Below are 17655 nucleotides of genomic sequence, written 5' to 3'. Positions count from 1 at the left end.
TTTTGTTAACATTTGTTTCTGTGCTAAAAATGGAAGTCAGCAGCTCTGGCAAGAACAACTCCTTCGCTGATGAGCGTGGGGAAATGAGGTGCTCGTGCTTTCCAAGACATCCTTCTCCCGGGATGACCTCCTAATTCAGTGGTCATCTGTAGGCCTTAGAGCTTCACTGTCTGGGGAAGTGAAATCCAAGCCCCACAGGCTCAGAAAGGTCTTGAAGCCATACTGCCGAGCTCATAGGTCCAAATCTCTCTCTTTTTAAAACTGATATGAAGTGAGAAACTCTTGAAGCAGTCAAAATGGGGAGAAAGCAGAGTAAGCAATTTCCACAGATACACTTTTGATTACATTTTTTATTCAGTCCATTTTAATATTCAATATTATAACATATGAAATGCAAGAAGAAGAGGGACAGAGCCCTGCAGATATATTGGGAGGGAGGAAAATCTCATTTAGAACATTGGGAAACTTATTTGATGTCAAAGAGCACTGGATCAGGCTTTTGAAAACCACAGCTGAGGGGAAGGCAAAGCGAAAAAATATACTCTCTCTACTTATAATGTGTCTGACACGAGATCCTTAATTGCTGGCATAAACTGGTATAAAAAATGTACTGCTGATATCAATGGAATTATATCACTTTGGAACTGATGAAGACTCTGTATGCATTTCCCAATACTTATTATCAATTAAATTAGGTATTGTAAATTGATAATTAGGTATTGTCAATTAGATTGTTTGGTAGGAAAAAAAAATCTTCTGCAAATTGCAGATATTCCTCCAAATGTTAAGTGAATTCAGATCATGCAGCAAAACTAATACTAAACATTTTTGTAAAGCAAGTAGGACCTAATGAAAAGACACCCAAATCATCAAGAAGCTTCCCAATGCAATATAAAGCATGATTTCCTTTCTCCTTGAATATTTTGTTTTCCAGACTGGACGTTTTCTTCACTGTGTTCTCATGATGGCCTCACACTGTTCCTTTATCTCCATCAAGGCTTGCATCAGGCTGTGATCTGTCCCATGGGTCACCTTCATAATATTATAGGCCTTGAGGAGAGAACAGAAAGGGACACGTTAGTCATTGCGCAGACCATACGAAGGGGGTGGTCGCTGCAGTGGGGCAGGGATGTAAGTACTGCTCCTCAAGTGATTGGCAGCTGGGGACTTGAATGCATGACACAGTAGAAATAGGAGTGAAGTATCGCAAAGTGTCTAATGATTTGTGCCCGACAAAGGAGGAGGCACTGACACATTATTCTCTAGGTGTTAAAGCCCATGAATATGGCGCACAGATGGATGTTTGGAATAGTAGAGCAAGGTACTTTTGCACTGAGGCATGAAGGCCATTTTAAGATTGGTCAACTACAGCACCCAAGTTTTTGATACATTATTTAAAAGATGACTGTGACGTTCATGATGTTAGTAGCCTCAAAGTCCTGTGAATAGAAATGGATTAATGCTTAACCAATGGAATAAAGAGCCTTAACTGTATCAGGAGAAACTATGCATAGCATCAAACAAATGAGTACATTAATAGTTTCACTCTAAAAAGGCATGCAGGGGAACGGGTCTTTGCTGCTTTTCCCAGGGATTATTTTCTCTGTGTGTTGGTCATTTTCTATCGCTAGGCCAATTTACGCTTGCTGATGTTGCCTGTAGTGTTGCTGATTCCCTGCCACAGATATGTCTGAAATGCTCTTTGCCCAGCTCATGTTTAGATCATCACTTTTCATACGACATTTCTGCTTCTTCCTTCTATTGAATTCCTCCTGCAAGGAAAGAAGTACCAGATGGAAATGGGTTCAGTGCTTCTGAAGAAAGAACAAGGGAGCTAGAAGGGTACCAGGAGGAGAAAAGACATCAGAGAGTTTTTTTTGTCATCCCAAACAGAATTTTTTGAGGAATTGCCAAAAACTAAATGCAGCCTGTGTTTCAATGGGTTCCTGGTCCAGTCAGCTGACAAAATTCAGCTAAATCAGCTTTGGATTGCAGAAAAAGGATCTTTTTGGAAACAAATGTTAAGGAAGGGGCCTCCTTTAAATTGGAAAGATAAAAATAAAAATATTCTTCGGTGGAATGAATGAAAGCCTACTTCCAAATTCTAGAGACTGGCAAGCATATGGAAATTCTAGCACAGTTTATTTTTGCTTCAAATTAGCTAATTCTTTAAAGGAGAAGGAGGCAGCAAAAGATTGAAAGAACAAGTTGAAATAGCAGTCAAAACAAATTAGAGTGTGCAAGGAGCTCTAAAAAGAGTCAAATATGTTCTGAGCTGCCACAATGCCCTACTACTAAATGATAAAATACTCAGTTAAACAGAACAATGGAAATGCTTTCATCACGGTTAGAAATGCCTAAGAAATGTGAAATAAAATCAGAAATCCTCCATTTTTGCATATTTCTATTTTAGCAGAAATACAAAGCTGGTCAGGTTTTTGCAAAATGTTTGTGAGTAAGTCCTAATTACACTCCCCGAAAAGACTACTGAAATTGTTCTTAGTGTTCTGCTCTTCCTAGTTGAACACATTGGGGAAATGCTGTAAAGAATAGATCATGGAAGTATTTCAACATAGTGGAGTGTGAGGTATTAAGCTGTAAAAGAGCTTTTATTTTAAATAAATAATTGAAAAAGTAGTGTAAAAAGCAAGAATAAGAGCCAGTCCTTCCCTGGCAGAGACAGTGGGATGGAGAAAGATGAACACTTGCATGGTACAGGAACCCCTGGATGGTGCAAAGCAGGATAGCTGCAGGTGGGATCCCGTGCATGTTGCAGTGCAGCAACACATAGCTGCACCCAGGGTAACTAGGAAGGGACAGGATCGCCCTAGAGCAAAGTGGCCAGGTGAATTGGCCATGGATCCAGACACGCTGCACAGTGTTTGCATGCCCCAGCCATGAAAGCTGTTAGATTTATTGTGAATGACCTGTGCTAAGGGCTGTGCATTTGGATACATCTGAGGCGCAGTCCCAGGGCAGCTGACTTTGATCTTCATCCCACCTACAGGACAGAGGTCAGGCTAGTAGTGATGGACCTGGACACCCTGATGCACAGCCAGAGATGGCCATATGGATATGCCTCAGTTAAAAGGCAAAAATCCTTAATATCAAACCTAATCTTGAGATAATGCTACCATTGCTGGCTTCTTTCTCACCTCCAGCATTTCCGTTCCATTTGCTTTCTTTCCTCAGTGTGGCAGATAAATGCACCCAGTCTTTGCCCTTTTGTTTTCTCAGGGACAAAATCATTCTCATGCAATGTACTGTCTCACACGCTGCAGTGTGAGTCAGAACCAGCTTCATCGAAGTTAGAATAGCAACGACTTCTGTAATCCCCAAATTAAACTGGCATTAGGTTATGTAGCTGTTTTTGCAAAGGTCAGTGCAAAACTGGGCATAATTAATTTCACCTCCAAAGCAAGGAGTTGTTTTACTGGGCAGAAGCAGGAAGATGCAGCTCTCTGAACACTCCCCTGCTCTCCTAAATCGCACAGCGAACCAGCAGAGTCAAGGCTGAGCAGAGTCTTGTGGTCTGTGTGGTCTTCCTCTCAGCTAAAAGAACAAATCTAATTATGAAAACCTATAGTAATCGCAAGACAGCAACACAGGCCACAGTGTCATCAACCACATACTGTTTCCCCGAAGAATATAAAAACCCATTAGAGTAGTGGCGTGGCTGTTGCTCCATGAATGCAAATGCAATGCAGCACAGTCGTTTGTGCCTGATTTGCATGGGGATGGGATGGGATGCCCATCACCGCAGCTGCGGGGAACTGTGAGCAGATGCAGGACGGCACTGCTCCATCACAGGGAGAGCAGAAAGCACATGGCCACACACCAAAATGGCATGAAGCGAAGGCTAGCATTTCAGAGGGAGTATCTGTGTTTTTCCATCTCTTTTGATTGAAGGGAACACTTGTTAAAGCAGGCATAGGAAAACTAAAAACTATCACAGTTACCATCAACCACAGCTGGTAAACAGTTCAGCATTTGAAGCAAACACCTAGAGAAAGAGGATTTCTTCAGTGTTGCTGTGAAACCTGGGAGGGATTTTACCCCAATTCCTGTGCTTTTTGCCTCCACACCAGGGATTACAGTAAGAAGGGAAATGATATTGTACCTATTGCAGGCCTTCATGAGACAATCCAGCCATGCCCATCAGCTGATGGGAGGACAAAGGTGCTCCTGCAACCGTGCCAGCCACGGGCAGGATCTGCAGGGGAAACTGGCCGGTCAGCATCATACCTGCATGCATCCTCCTGCCTGCCTGCCCCCGTCCCCACTAGCCATCACTCAGCAGCTGGGCACCGCTGCCCGGCTCAGGAAAGTGCATGGGTACAGGCAACTGCCACCACCGCCACCACCGCAGCCCAGGGGAGGGAGCAGCAGCTGAGATAATGCACTGCAGCACTCATCAGCTCGCTTCGAGGCGACGATGCTCAGAAATGAAGTCATCTCCATGAATCCAAGCCTTCTCCTCTGCACCCTGCCTGTCCTCCCAAACCAAGTCCAGCTCCACTCAGGTTATGGGCAACCAAACAGGGGAGCTTACAGTGCTGTGAAGGTGACAAATGACATCTAACAAATATTTATGCTAATGAGTGCACCTCAGGACAAATCTATACACTTGCTAGGGGCTCCCATGAGCTCCAGAGATGCAGACCCATCCTGGGCTCCTGCAGGAGTGCTGCTTCCCGATCAAGAAGCTTTTCTCTTCACAAGACAGCTTGTTGCAACTTTTGTTATTGCTCTTTTTACAGTCACTCCAGGCTCTTTAAATTAGGTTTGTCAGATTGGGCACCAGCTCAGCTCTTTTGCTGACAAAGGTTTTCCTGCTCTATAATTCCATTTGTCCTCCCAACATTGCATCTTTCATATATATATGTATATAAATTTAAAAATAATATGTTGGTTGTACAATAAACCAAGGGCTACCTTCAGGTTTTATTCCAGAAGTGGAGTATTGTCTCTCTTTAACACTTCTATTTCCAAAACCTGGCAAAATAGATTCTGCAGGGCCCAATATACTTTTAGGGGGTGATTTCATTTTAATGGGTAACATAAAGCCCTCCACATTATTTAAGCCTTCTTTGGGGGTGCAGGGCAGGGAGCTAAACCCAAAGGGCACTAAGAGTAAGGTGCTTATGACAGCGGTTCATTTTTGGGTGGCACAGAGAGCAGCAGTAAGGGCTGGGCTGCAGAGCTGTGCATGAAGATCTACTGGGCTTAAACTGCGCACCTGATGCAGAGAGGCTGTCAATCCCCAGCAGCTCTGAGGCTGTGCCTGATTAAACAGGTTTTATATGAGTGAGGTGAATTTCACTCAGATCTCAATTCCTCTGCACCTTCCAAATCCTTCTCCTTAATGCCACACTGAAATTAGTCTGACGAGGGCTCCAACAGGGTGCTATTCAGTGTCAGAGTGTATTAAGAAGAGTAATGAAGCAGAGAAGGTAATCGAGTTTCTGCTCTGAGCATGTGGCATGCTCTGTTGACACATCTAATCACAAAGGGCCAAACTGAGTTCTCATATAACTCTAGGACATTATCTGAATTATATTAGGAATCACATCTTTTACTCGCAACAAACTGGGAATTATATCTTGCTCTAATCTGTTCCAGTGCAGACAGCAATGAAGGGAATCAGTTTCAGATCTCATCCAAAGAAGCGCTGTGTCCTATGCCTACAAGTTGCATGGAGAAACAGGATGACAAGAAGCTTTTCCTCCTCTCAGCTGTGCTCCCAGAGAGCGGGAGTTCAGTCTCTCCCTGTCTCACACATGTGGGTGAAAAGGGGGAGGATGAACAGGGAATAGGCAAAACCACAACAGGATTAGTTTGTAAATGGTTCTGCATCTCAGCTCTAAAGCACTTACTGTGTCCTTGTGGACCACTCATGGCTTGGAGACCACAGTTAGAGATGCGCTGAGGTATGGCATAGAATTGTAAGCAGCACCTTATTCTCCCTTTTCAGGGAAAGAGGAGATCACAGCTTGAAAAAAGGTTTCTGTGTTAGGCATTGCTCAGTATTCAAAGGATAATACAGTAGCAATCTGGCTTGCAATGGGCAACTTCTTCACTGAAAACATACAAAACCCCATCACAACTTCTACCTTCACTGATGAGCAGCATTCAGATGTCTCTAGGGGAATTGACTCCAGTTTAATTTAATGCAGTATCATATTAGAAATGCAATTAAAAGAATGCCTGTTGATATATTGTGGCAGTATCAATGAAAACAGAAGCTCCTCTGACTGGGGTCTCACTCCACCTGCTAAAAAGGAAAATCTGAACGTTCGGAAATTATAAATATTACAGGGGAAATAGCAGAGCAGATTACCTGGCACATGACAGATATATGACTTACTTCTGAATAATGCATGGAAAATAGAATTGATTACTCTTCCATCTGCTTTTCAATGATCAGAATTGGCCATAATTTAAGTTAAATATATCAAGTGAAGATTTAAGTTACCAAGACTTGGTAAGACTGGCATCATATTAAATACTAATTTATTATTTCAACATGTGGAAATTATCAGTTATTCAGCTTGCATAATTAAGCAGATGTTAAAACCAAATAGATATGGGGTTGAAAAAAGAAAGTACAAAATACTAAGTTATCTAGAGAGTCATGACTGATATTAACTTTACAGGGGATCCAGGCAGGAGTAAAAACCACTTCTCCCCCCACCCCCTGTGCAGACACCCACACCCTTCCATCCCAAGCAGCTGCCCTAACTCTTTCTTTGCCACAAGACTAGCTCTTCATAAAGTATGGCCGTTAAACAACGGGGACATACAGCCAACTTCTGCACTTCTTTCCAACACGGGTGCTACCACTGCGGCCGGCTCCTGCCCAGCTGCAACAGGCAAGTAGCTGGGCCAGGTGGCTTTCTGCAGCCCTCAGCAAAGGCAACGAGGAGGCTGTGTCAGGCACTGGAGGTGGGCCGAGAGACGAGAGGGGGAACTGCATGGAGTGTGTACTGTCTTCAGGCCAAGCTGACCACAGGACAATCAATAATACAAGGGAATAAGCGTAAGACCTCTTTGAGGGGAACTGGAGGCAGCACATATTCCAGGGAGAGAAAAACACCCTAGCAGCGATTGAGGGTTTGAGATGGGAAGCAAGTGAGAGCCGATGTCCTGAGGATATGTTGCACATGGAAGGGGATTCTTCAATATATTTAAGATGATACTAACAGCAATATAACGGCTGGACAAATAAAAGCCTGGGGTAGGAGGAAATTAATATAAAAGTCAGCTCAGGTACAAGAGGGATGGCTTAAAGCTGAAATGTAACTAGCAAAGCACCAGCTGCAAAACCAGATCAAAGAAGAAGATGATGATGAATGATATAGAAATAGGAGGGCTCAAGAAGATGCCTGTTGATTTCAGTGTGGCTCACAATAAAATACAAGCATTAAAGGCAAAGTTCTCCAATCTGAAATCACAATCCAATCTGATATCCCTGATAAGGAATAAGGAGGGTAGAAACTGCAGCTCTGCTCCTGTTCTTGTACTTTCAGTGCTCCCAGATTCACTGCTGTGGTAAGAAGGAGAGTATGAGGCACTGAGATATTTTTATCTCTTCAGACCTAATAGTAATTTTTCATCCAGGCACCTCTGAGCTATTGAACTGTAATTAGCAGTGACTGATACTGGAGGAAGTCAGTGCCTGAAACACTGAGCAACAGTGAGCCATCACCATGCTCAGCTGCAGCCTGGGGAAACACCACTGATGGAAAAAACAGTAAGGAGTATCCAAAGGCATGAGGTACAGTCAGAGCAGAAGGGGGGGGATGCACGGCAGGCTCAGGGGAAGAGAGGGAGGGGGACAGAGAAGAAACAGTTCACAATACTGGCCTGTTTCAAGGTCTCCAGCGCTTGAGGAAACATATCTTGACTGTACTGCAGTTTGCCTACTCGCATCAGCTGGACAGCCCTCAGCGGGTGGAAACCAGGGTAATACAGTCTGCAGAGGAAAAGGAGGAAAATGTGTTACTGTCAGCTCTCACCTTCACAGTCACCGCCTCTGCAGAGAGCTATTAGGGTGGGACTGCAAAGTCATTGTGAATGTTAATAAGGTACTCAGAGAAAATTAGCTGCACTACTGAGAAGCATGAAATACTGAGGGGAATTAGCAAATTATTACTCTCCATCTCAGAGGAATGCCTTTAACATTATCCTGTTAGAAAGTGACGAGAGTGGGATTATTTAATTTGCTACTGTTGGATAATACAATAGCATTTACTGTACTTAGTGTTGCAAACAGAGGTCGTTCACAATCCCAGGTCTCTGGAGTGGTATAATTTTAAGAGGAAGCTTCAGCAGGAAACCCAGTCCTGGATCCTCCAGGATGAAGAAGACGGACTGCAGGGAAAGCCAGTATGTAACATCAGGGCCACCATTTCTGAGGGTTTGCTTGCTGCGCCCTGTTGCAGAAAGAGCTGGTGCAGCATGTTCAAGGAAACACCTCAGACTTGGCTTGTGCCAAGTTCTCTTTTTTTCTAGGAAGTAGATGGAGAGCAATGTCATCATTAATTCCTCTCAAGATACTCTTGAAGTGTCTGTGCTTTCATGGTGATCACTCTGCATTTCCAAAGCCTGCTGACCCTTGGCTCACAATACCTGGATCCCGCCCCAGCCCTGTGTCCAAGGGCACAGCATCTCAGAAGAGCAACCTGGGAGCTGCAGAAATACGTGGACATGACTTGCCTGGAACCGACCAGCAGGAAACATGAGGTGAACGGACACACCTGGAAGTTAAGTCATCTGCAGAAGATCTTAGGTCTTTTTTGACTAACTACATAAATGAAAGAATAAAAGCCTTAAGCACGACTCACCAAAGACAAATGTCCTATTTGATCAAACAGCATTTATTTCCTCAAGTACACCAGTGATGTGCTTGAGGAGTGTCTAAAAAAATATAAAATTGGTCACAACTGCAGGAAGAAGAGCCGATAAGCTTCCAAAATCTACTCTTTGAAGAATTTTTTTTTTTGTGTTTATGCCAAACCTATGATCATCACACTTCAGGGGAATTATTAATGAATGATACCACTGCAGTCAGAAAGACACTTAAGTCTGCATGGGTATGATTAAATGCATGCTAAGACATTAAACGATGTAAATTTGTACAATGTATAGGAAACTTCTGATAAGTCTGCATGTAAATGAATGAGTTATCTTTCTCTATTATTTTTCACTAATGAAAATGCAAACACGATTAAATACAGGTAATTGTTTAAATGGCAGTGTATCTGGCTGTCCTTACAAATCTCAAATGAAGATGTGTAAACATCATGGAAAATGTTTTCACACCCAAAAACTCATGCAGTTTCAGCGAAGACATACAGAAACACATGGGAAGCATGCCTGGCAGGATCTCAGGAGCAACAGCTCTTGATCTGCCAAAGCCTCTCACGAAGCAGCAGAAACCAACTCCTCAGTGACAATAATCCACCCTGAATTGCCACAGGCACCACCTGTTCAGACCCTTGGTGGGCTGCAGTTCAAAAAGGCTGGAAAGCCAGCAGACACGAGAGAAGAAAAATGATAGCATTTATCTCAGTCCAAACTGACCACTCAGGAACTTGAAGGATCTGGTTAAACAAACACTGGAAAATTATCAGTAGGTTTATTTTTAGATTTTAATTTCTGGTTATTATATCAATTAACATGGTGCTATCTGATACTAGTTAAGTAGGGAGAAAATGAACTAAATCCGAGATTTTGGTGTGAATTACTGAAGAGCAATAGAAATTGCAGTGCTAACACAGTACTAATGGAAGTAGTGAGCACATGCACAACTTTGTAAAAATTGCAAAAAAATGATGCCTATACGATTGTGTACTTCTGCCCTCACCTGTGACTGCTGAAAAGGAAGGAGTAAATGGGTCATTCCCTCTCCTCTGGGCCACCGAAACGCCAGGATGCCTGGGGCCATGGCCACAGGAGAAGGCACCAGGGAGGCAAAGACTTTTGCATGAGATGATAACTCACCTTTGCGGTCCCCACTAGACTGTCTCTGCTGTATCCTGACAGCTCTGATTCTTTTCCCATTGCTCCTTCACGGCCTTTTCACTTCTCCTTCATTCCACACCTTTACCTTCCATCCTTTCAAACCGTCTCTTTAATGTCTCTCCTTTTCCTCTCCCTCCTGAATAACCATCCCCATCCAAAATACCGCACAAAGAGGGAACTTGGGTCCTGCCTCGCCTGCAGCCACCTCAGTCATGGCAGCTCACGTAGACAAACCCAGGCTATGCTTTAGTTCAGCAAAGTGGAGCCTGCTAAACTTCACATGGGTCCATCAGAATTCAGAATCTGCCCCTCCATACAAACAGGTCTCTTTCTGTAGATCATACATTCACCCGCAGTTAATAAAGATTTAGGATTCTGGTATACGAAATACCAGAGAAAACAGGCAGCAATTTAGCAATGTCAGGTACTCAGCCCAGACTACCAGCCATAAAGTAAAGCAAGTGAAAATTTAAGGACACAGAAGGAGGAAGTGTGAAACAAAGAGCCCTGTGCTCATAAATATTTACAAAGCTGTTTTACTGAGCTGATTTATGCTCTGATCTTATGCATGTACATAGTTACATTTTGCAAGCCTTAAAATTGACATTTAAAACAACTGTTTATTATCATATTCTGGAATAAATCTATTAAACTGTTGGAACACCTTTTGTGGAAGCACATCCGTTGAGTGAGGTTACTAGAGAAATCCAGGCAGCTTGCAGCTCTTCTGGGAGATGTGTAAGTGGGAAAAATGCTGCTGGCTTCTTCCAGGCATCCCTAGGATTCAGTATTATGAGAAACTGGCATGGTAGAAAGAACTAAGATGCAGTGTCAGGTACTTGTGAGCCAATTCATTATCCCCGTGCACTGCTCTGAACAAAACAAAGTGAATAAATTTAAGAATAAGGAAGACATTTAGCAGCCAAGGAACTGATACCTAAAGACTGTCAACAAGAGACTAAAAGACAACTACAGAGAAATACATGCTGTAAAACACATTACAGCTTGGGAAGAGTAGGATTTCAATCTGAAAAGGATTTTATGAGATTTACCAAGGCCTGAGGGACAGGAAGGGGAACCGTAACATACTGAAAGCTGAAATAAAGATAGTTCTGTGGAGTGATGTTTCCTGGCATTTGGCACTGGTCAATGCCCAGTAGCCCACTTGCAAAGAGAGATTAAACAGAATACCACAACGAACAAGTAAGGCTGTGCTGTAAACAAGAGAACTGGAGGAGGCTGAGAAAGATCTGTACATTTTGTATCACGTTCTCTGCTTATATAAGACAGCACAGCTTTGTTCTCACCTATGACCACAGCATCCGTACTGGCCTGTCTCTCCAGCCTGCCCTCCTGCCTATCGACTGGTCCCCCACTGCAGTGTCACCTGCAAACCTCACAGACGTGCCTTCTGTGCCTCCTCCCGGTTGTTGATAAAGATGTTAAGCAGGACGAGTCCCGGGACAGACCTCTGTGATACCCCGCTGTTACTGTCATCCAAACAGTCTACGACCCAACAGCCATGACCCATACTCTGTAAAGCAATAGCTGCTTCTAATACACCATGAAATCAATAGCTCCTATTTGTAATTCAGCCACAAGTTTTTCCTTGATCAGCCCCCAGAGCAGTCACTGACCATACACTTTATAAAGAAAAAAATATTTTTCTTTGTTCTATATATCAGCTCGGAATCTCTTCAAGCAATCCCGTGTGTTCTCATGTAAAGGACAATGTAAAAAAGACAACCCTTGACAAATTTTAGCCAGTTCCTTCTATTTCTTAATACTGTAGTTCCATTAATTCCAACCAACTTATCTCCCATTACAAGGTAAATAATCAGAGCTTTTATGTTCTCTTGTGAATTAAAGCCTAGTATTAAAAAAGAAACTATGCAAAATCACTGCCTTTTCTGATACCTCATATTTTAAAATAAACAGACACCTACCATTCCCTGTAAATCAGTCTGTGAGGTTAACATTTACACTGTTGTCTTCAGCCTGATGTAATTATAAGCAGGCAGGATTTATAAAATCTGAAATAAGGGTTTAAATTGGAAATGCTACAAGGCTCTTCAATATGGTGACATGTAAAAAGTGATGCTATACCTAACTGTAAATTGGTTTGCAGTACCTTTTAGTGCAAGTAAATATGACTGCATAAAAGACATAAAGCAGTTTTAGGAGCTGCAGCAACAGAGAAGGAATTAAGAAGAGGCTCCTGGGCATCAGGAAAAGTGGTGAGCAAAATGCAAAGGGGACAGCGTCAGCCTCATGACAGAAACGTACTCGCTACAGCTGGTGGAAATGTTCACCACAAATACAGCACCCAACAAGTTCAACCTTCTTTTCTTTCTCTGACTTATTCTTGATTTCTGAACTGCTCAGTATTTGAGTACATTCATTAAAGCTGTTCACTGAACTGCAGTCTAGGAATTATTTTTATGTTGTCCAGTTATTTTTTTTTTTTCATTACTCAGTGATGTGAGACTGGTCATCTAATTCGCATGATATTATTTCCACTCCTTGGCTGGGATGATGAACCAATGGGTTCTAAATATGGGAATTATGAGAAACATTTTTAGGACAAATTTAAGGACAAATTATTATTTGTGCTAAAAAGTATGAAACATTTGGTATCTATCAACATTTCCAGGGAGGAACCAGTTATTTTATGAATAGTCAAAGAAATCATATGCCTCAGGAGCATAAGACAGGTAAACTAACTGTGCTTATTTAGGAGCTCACAGATCTTAATGCCAAAGGGACTGTGCTGCAACTCTTCAGTCTGTACACAGAATTTCACCTAGCAATTCCTGCTCCAAACCCAGCAATTTGAAGTTGAAATAGTGCTTAGCAATGCTCTATTTATAGAAAATAATCTTAAGCAGCTTTATACATAATTTGCTCAATATTAGTATTTTTTAATAAGCACTAGGCCTATGCAAGAGTTTTGCCTGGGATACAACAAGGTTACAGGGTTATTTTTGGAGGAAGTGGGAACACGTTATGGATACCAAATGACTCTGTTTTGCATGTTAAGTATTAGAAGTCTAGTTGGTACTGTATAATTTCTAAGGGCAATATATCTATATTAACCTGTGTATAATCTTTAGGGTTCTCCGTGAAAGTCTTCCAAAAGAATACTGCCCTGGCTTTCATGTTAATGATGATGTGTTTTTTCTTGGACTAATAATGGTGTTAACTTGTTATTCTTTCTGGCTTCTCTTTCTCTCTTTTTCTCCCCCTTTCTTTTTTTTTCTCTTAACAGCTCCCTATTTATCATGGATAACCAAATAAGTTTAAATCAGTTCAGCACCTTACAACTCCCCTTATACTTTCTGCAGCAGCCATGTAATTTTTGGAGTAGCAGATTAAATCCTTTACCTGTGGCAGACCTGATATACTCCAGCTACCCTGAAACATTTATTGTCCATTTTATCTCCCCATCACAGTGTCTCACTGAGAAGAACAAAGTATCAGTGAACAGTTTAATGCTGGCATCAGCCTTTTCTATTTCTTCCCAGATTTGACCTCTCGCCTGGATTTTGGGATCGGCTCCTCAGCACTAGCAGGGTGGTTTTCCTGGAGGTAACGGCTAGTGCACATCCCTAAAGCATTACAAAAAAGCTTTGCCAGTGATGAGAAGACATTATTATTAGCAGAAGCTTTATGCTGGAAAATCTCTTACAAACTAAAGCAGGAAAAGTTACTTTCTGTTACTATTACATAAAACTATGAATTACCCCTAAGATAATTCTCTTCTGGTTTAACCAAATAACAGCAGAAAGTCGGCATAATTTTCTGAGCCAGCTGGGGTCTGATACCAGTACAGATGTGTAGACCTAACACCTCTGATCAGAGTTCACTTGGAAGTCTCCATACTCTTATAATATATCCTAGGTGTACATTTTTGCAGTCTAATTTACATGTGATCTCTCTCTGTATTATTGCTGTATTGGCAAAACTCTCGGTATCTCCAATATTGAAATTTTCACCAATGACCACAACTCATGTACAAGCCTCATCATACTAAGCACTAAAAAGCATGGCATTACAGCCTTTGTTTTGTACAGCTAAGAAATGGAGGTGCAGGCAAATGAAGTGGTTTGTCCAATGTTACAGGAGAAAATCTCTGGGAAAACCAAGAGTTGAGCCTAGATCTCATTGTGACTTTAGGATGTTTTTTGGTTCATGCAGAGCCTGGTTCTTGTGTCTATGCTGTCTTGTCTGTCTGTCTGACTCTGCCAATCCAAATGAAAGTAAATGTAGTTTTATAGGCTTAAAAGGCTTACTGTATTTTGCATATGAAATTTAGAGACAATAACCTTAGTTTAGAAACTTTTGTGTCGGATGGCAAATTTATTTTTCTGGGTTTTTTTATTCTGTCCTCACTCAAGAAATATCCCGTTATTTCAGTGAAATAACTGCCTCTGGAAACAGTTCAGGATTTACATCTCTGAAATTATGGCTCAAAAGATTTTTCATCACACCTGTATCTCATACCATTCCATTGCTATTTGTTTCAGTAATTTAACTGATGTGATCAAATAAGCAATCATACTTCTTAATCGACTGAATTCTCAAGAAATGTTTGTTATCTATTTCAGAAATCATTTCTCTCTGTCTGCTGATCATTCTGCCATATTCCTTATGGTGATAATTTATGCCGCATTAAAATAGATATTGTTCCAGATGTTAGCTCTGCCAAGATTTGAATGATAACTTCAATAAAATGACAAAGTGGTATAAACTGCAATTTTCATCTTGGCTCTCGATCTGTCTAACTCATCTACTTAAAATGCTGGCATTGTCTGTTTGAACTGTCCAAATGTTGTCTTCTTGTGTTAAGAGATGTTAAGGAAAGAAAGAGTGCTCAGTCTGGTATGGAAGTAGGAAAAGATTTAATATAGATTGTCCCTGTATCCTGGCTGATCTTCAAAATATCTTATAGCTCTTGTTTTTTTTGTCATGAGTTCACCATCTTTACAGCTAAAGATGGTAGGATGGACTGTTGCTGCAGATAGGAACATACCATCTCAGTCCTTGCATAATCAGAAGAGTAAGAGATTACGGTCAACAGTTTAGTTCAAAGGATTTATGAAAAGATTTTAAAAGCCATATAGAGTACATTGGAAGCATGCCAGAAAACAGAAGAACTGTAGGAAAGACATCAAAGGAAGAAGGGGAAAGCTAGTTGAAGAGAATATGCATGGGAAGAGAAGTAAAATATGGAAGTTTTCTTAGAGCAGATCACAGGTGTACAGGTTTGCATGATCTCTCTTCTTCAGCCACAGAACCAGAGAGTGACAGGGAAATGAAAAGCACTGCTGGACTGAGTTGCAGATAACTTTCCTCTAATTGATTCCTTCTGCTATGATATGAGTCCCCCCCAGTATCTGAGTCACACACATCTAATTGCTACTAGTGTCAGTAAACTTCCGAGAGGTCATGCAAGTGTGTATGCGTGCGTGCAAGCACAAACGGCACAAGGAAGGATGCAGCTGGTAGTATTGACACCTTCAGGGCAAAATGTCTTCTCTCCACTCACCAGTATCTCAGATCACCTCAGAATTCCGGCGTAATACAAAAGACTGCTAACATGTGAGTTAGATCACTTGTTTAAGCAATTGTATCAAACTTGTTTCCTTCTCTATCATATCTCCAGATAATTCTCCAGAGAAACTGTTAGGTGCAGTGCAATGACTCTCTCTCTTTAGAGAGATGATTACAAATAACCAGTTTCAGATAGGATGGCTGAAATCTGGAGAGACAGTCATTTTTCTCATGACAGCTGTGGGTCAGGAAAGAATCAAAGCAGCATGTTCTTTGGCTGGATTTCTGTCACTTTCCACTTCTAGGGACTAGAGAGTTATCATTATTTTTATTATTTTTTTGTATACATAGATCAGTGTTTTAGTAGGCATTTATATATGCAGAGATGGGTTCTGAAGTAACCTGTATAATTTGGGAAATAGATCTTGGAGTTATAATGGATATTTCTGTGAAAACATTAGCTCTGTGAATATTATGGTCAAAAAAGCAAAACAAATATTAGGATATTTTTTAGGAAAAGAAAAGAGAGAAGTGCTGTAACAATACATCATGCCCCTAAATCTTGGGTATTGCATGCAATTCTGATTCTGTCTTCTCAGAAGAGTTCAGTAGAAAGGTATAGACAGGGGTGATGAGGACAGTTAGAGGCAGTGCAATGAAGGAATAAATAAATACACCAGGACAAGCCTGCCAAAGAAATGATTGTGGACGGACTTGACAATGGATCTACGACATCACAGGCTGCATGGAAAAGGCAAATGAAGAATAATCACTGTCTCTTATAATACCTGGAAGATATCAGATGAGACCAAGAACTGGCGAGTTCAGAACAAATAAAAAGATGTTGTGTCTCACACAGACACTAGTTGAACCGTTAACCCAGTACCTCTAGGTGCAGTTGATTTTTTATCAAAAAGCAAATGGATAACCAAGTCCAGGTTCATATTTTCTTCTTCCATGACTACATCATTTGGCATGTGACAGTCATCCTGTGATCACCAAATCTTCTTCTCTGTCTGCTATTTCCAAATGATAAGCTGCCAGCTTAGAACAGGTGGAAGACTGTGAAAGGACTCATAGGAATCTCCCTCTTTTTTTGATATCTCCCCAAATCTTCCTCTTTCTTACCCAGTTTCTTATTCACCTTATCAGTTTTGTGCAAATGACTGACCAGAATGACAGTAACTCTGTAATACTCCATTACATTCTTCACTGAGGCTTAGCTCTGTGGTATTTTCCTTCATTTAGATTATATTGTCTTATAAAAATACAGTCTTGCATGATCCATTTTTAGCAAATTTACACTGTTTTTTTACAGAATTTTCCATTTGTGTACTTTTTTTCTCTTTTCAGAATTTGACCTATATCTTTGAGGTGGTGGCCCTCTAGTTCCCCCTTCTAAAGTTCTGTGCTTCTTATTCTTCAATTGTTTAGTGTCACCTCTGACATGAGAATGCTCTTTAAGCACCACTTTTACTTTGGAAGTGCAGTGTACCATGTCCATAGCTAATAGTGAAGTTACACAACTACAGAAAGGGATTTACTCTGCATCCGTTTAGGAATATGGTCCTTTTTGCTTTGTGATATCTTGTGCCATTGCTGTTCCCTGAGTAAACAGCTCCTTGTTTGCAGTAACTACCGCTGTGGCACTGTGTTTACCAACAGGGTTTGACGTTAATAGCAATATAGGGGTTATGGAAAAAAGAAAGACCAAGGATCTCTCCTTTCCACCCATCATTTTCAAACCAGAAAGATGCTGGTTCACTGTCATCCCATCAGCAGACATCTGATGCAGCTCAATCTGTACAGGCTTCTGATTTGGTTGGGTAGCTGTTGAATGTAGTGATATTAATCTCAATGTCCTGCCAACGCCTGGATGGCTCATCCCCTCATTTTTGACCACTCAGCTGCCTTCCAGACTCACCTCTCCTACAACTTTTTGCTTTCACGCACAGTGTTGTCACCTTTCAAAATTTGTCAGGCCTGTGCTTTACCAGCTGCCATTTCAGTTTTCCTTGCTTCTTGGATACTTATCATCAATAATAATAGCAACAATAACAGCTGAAGCAGCATTTA

At 41.4% G+C, this 17655-nt stretch overlaps 1 protein-coding gene across 3 annotated transcripts in view; it reads right to left on the bottom strand.

The window, feature by feature from the left end:
* Window positions 1–359: 359 nt before the first annotated feature.
* The window catches only part of SMYD3 (SET and MYND domain containing 3), a 424868-nt gene continuing 407572 nt past the window's right edge, over window positions 360–17655 (bottom strand). For all 3 annotated transcript variants that reach the window (XM_087775169.1, XM_087775166.1, XM_087775167.1), the window contains 2 exons: window positions 7867–7975; window positions 360–1050 (listed from right to left, as the gene is read on the bottom strand). In XM_087775169.1, the coding sequence (XP_087631295.1) occupies window positions 949–1050; window positions 7867–7975 (211 nt within the window). In that variant the 3' untranslated portion in view covers window positions 360–948. The remainder of the gene's footprint in view (window positions 1051–7866; window positions 7976–17655) is intronic.

This window comes from Nipponia nippon, unplaced genomic scaffold (assembly GCF_047370975.1).
Source record: "Nipponia nippon isolate SJK-2023a ecotype South Korea unplaced genomic scaffold, ASM4737097v1 scaffold_4, whole genome shotgun sequence".
In the NCBI taxonomy this organism is placed as follows: Eukaryota; Metazoa; Chordata; class Aves; order Pelecaniformes; family Threskiornithidae; genus Nipponia; species Nipponia nippon.
Note: the sequence above shows the minus strand (reverse complement) of the source record. Positions and strands in the feature narration are given on the sequence as shown.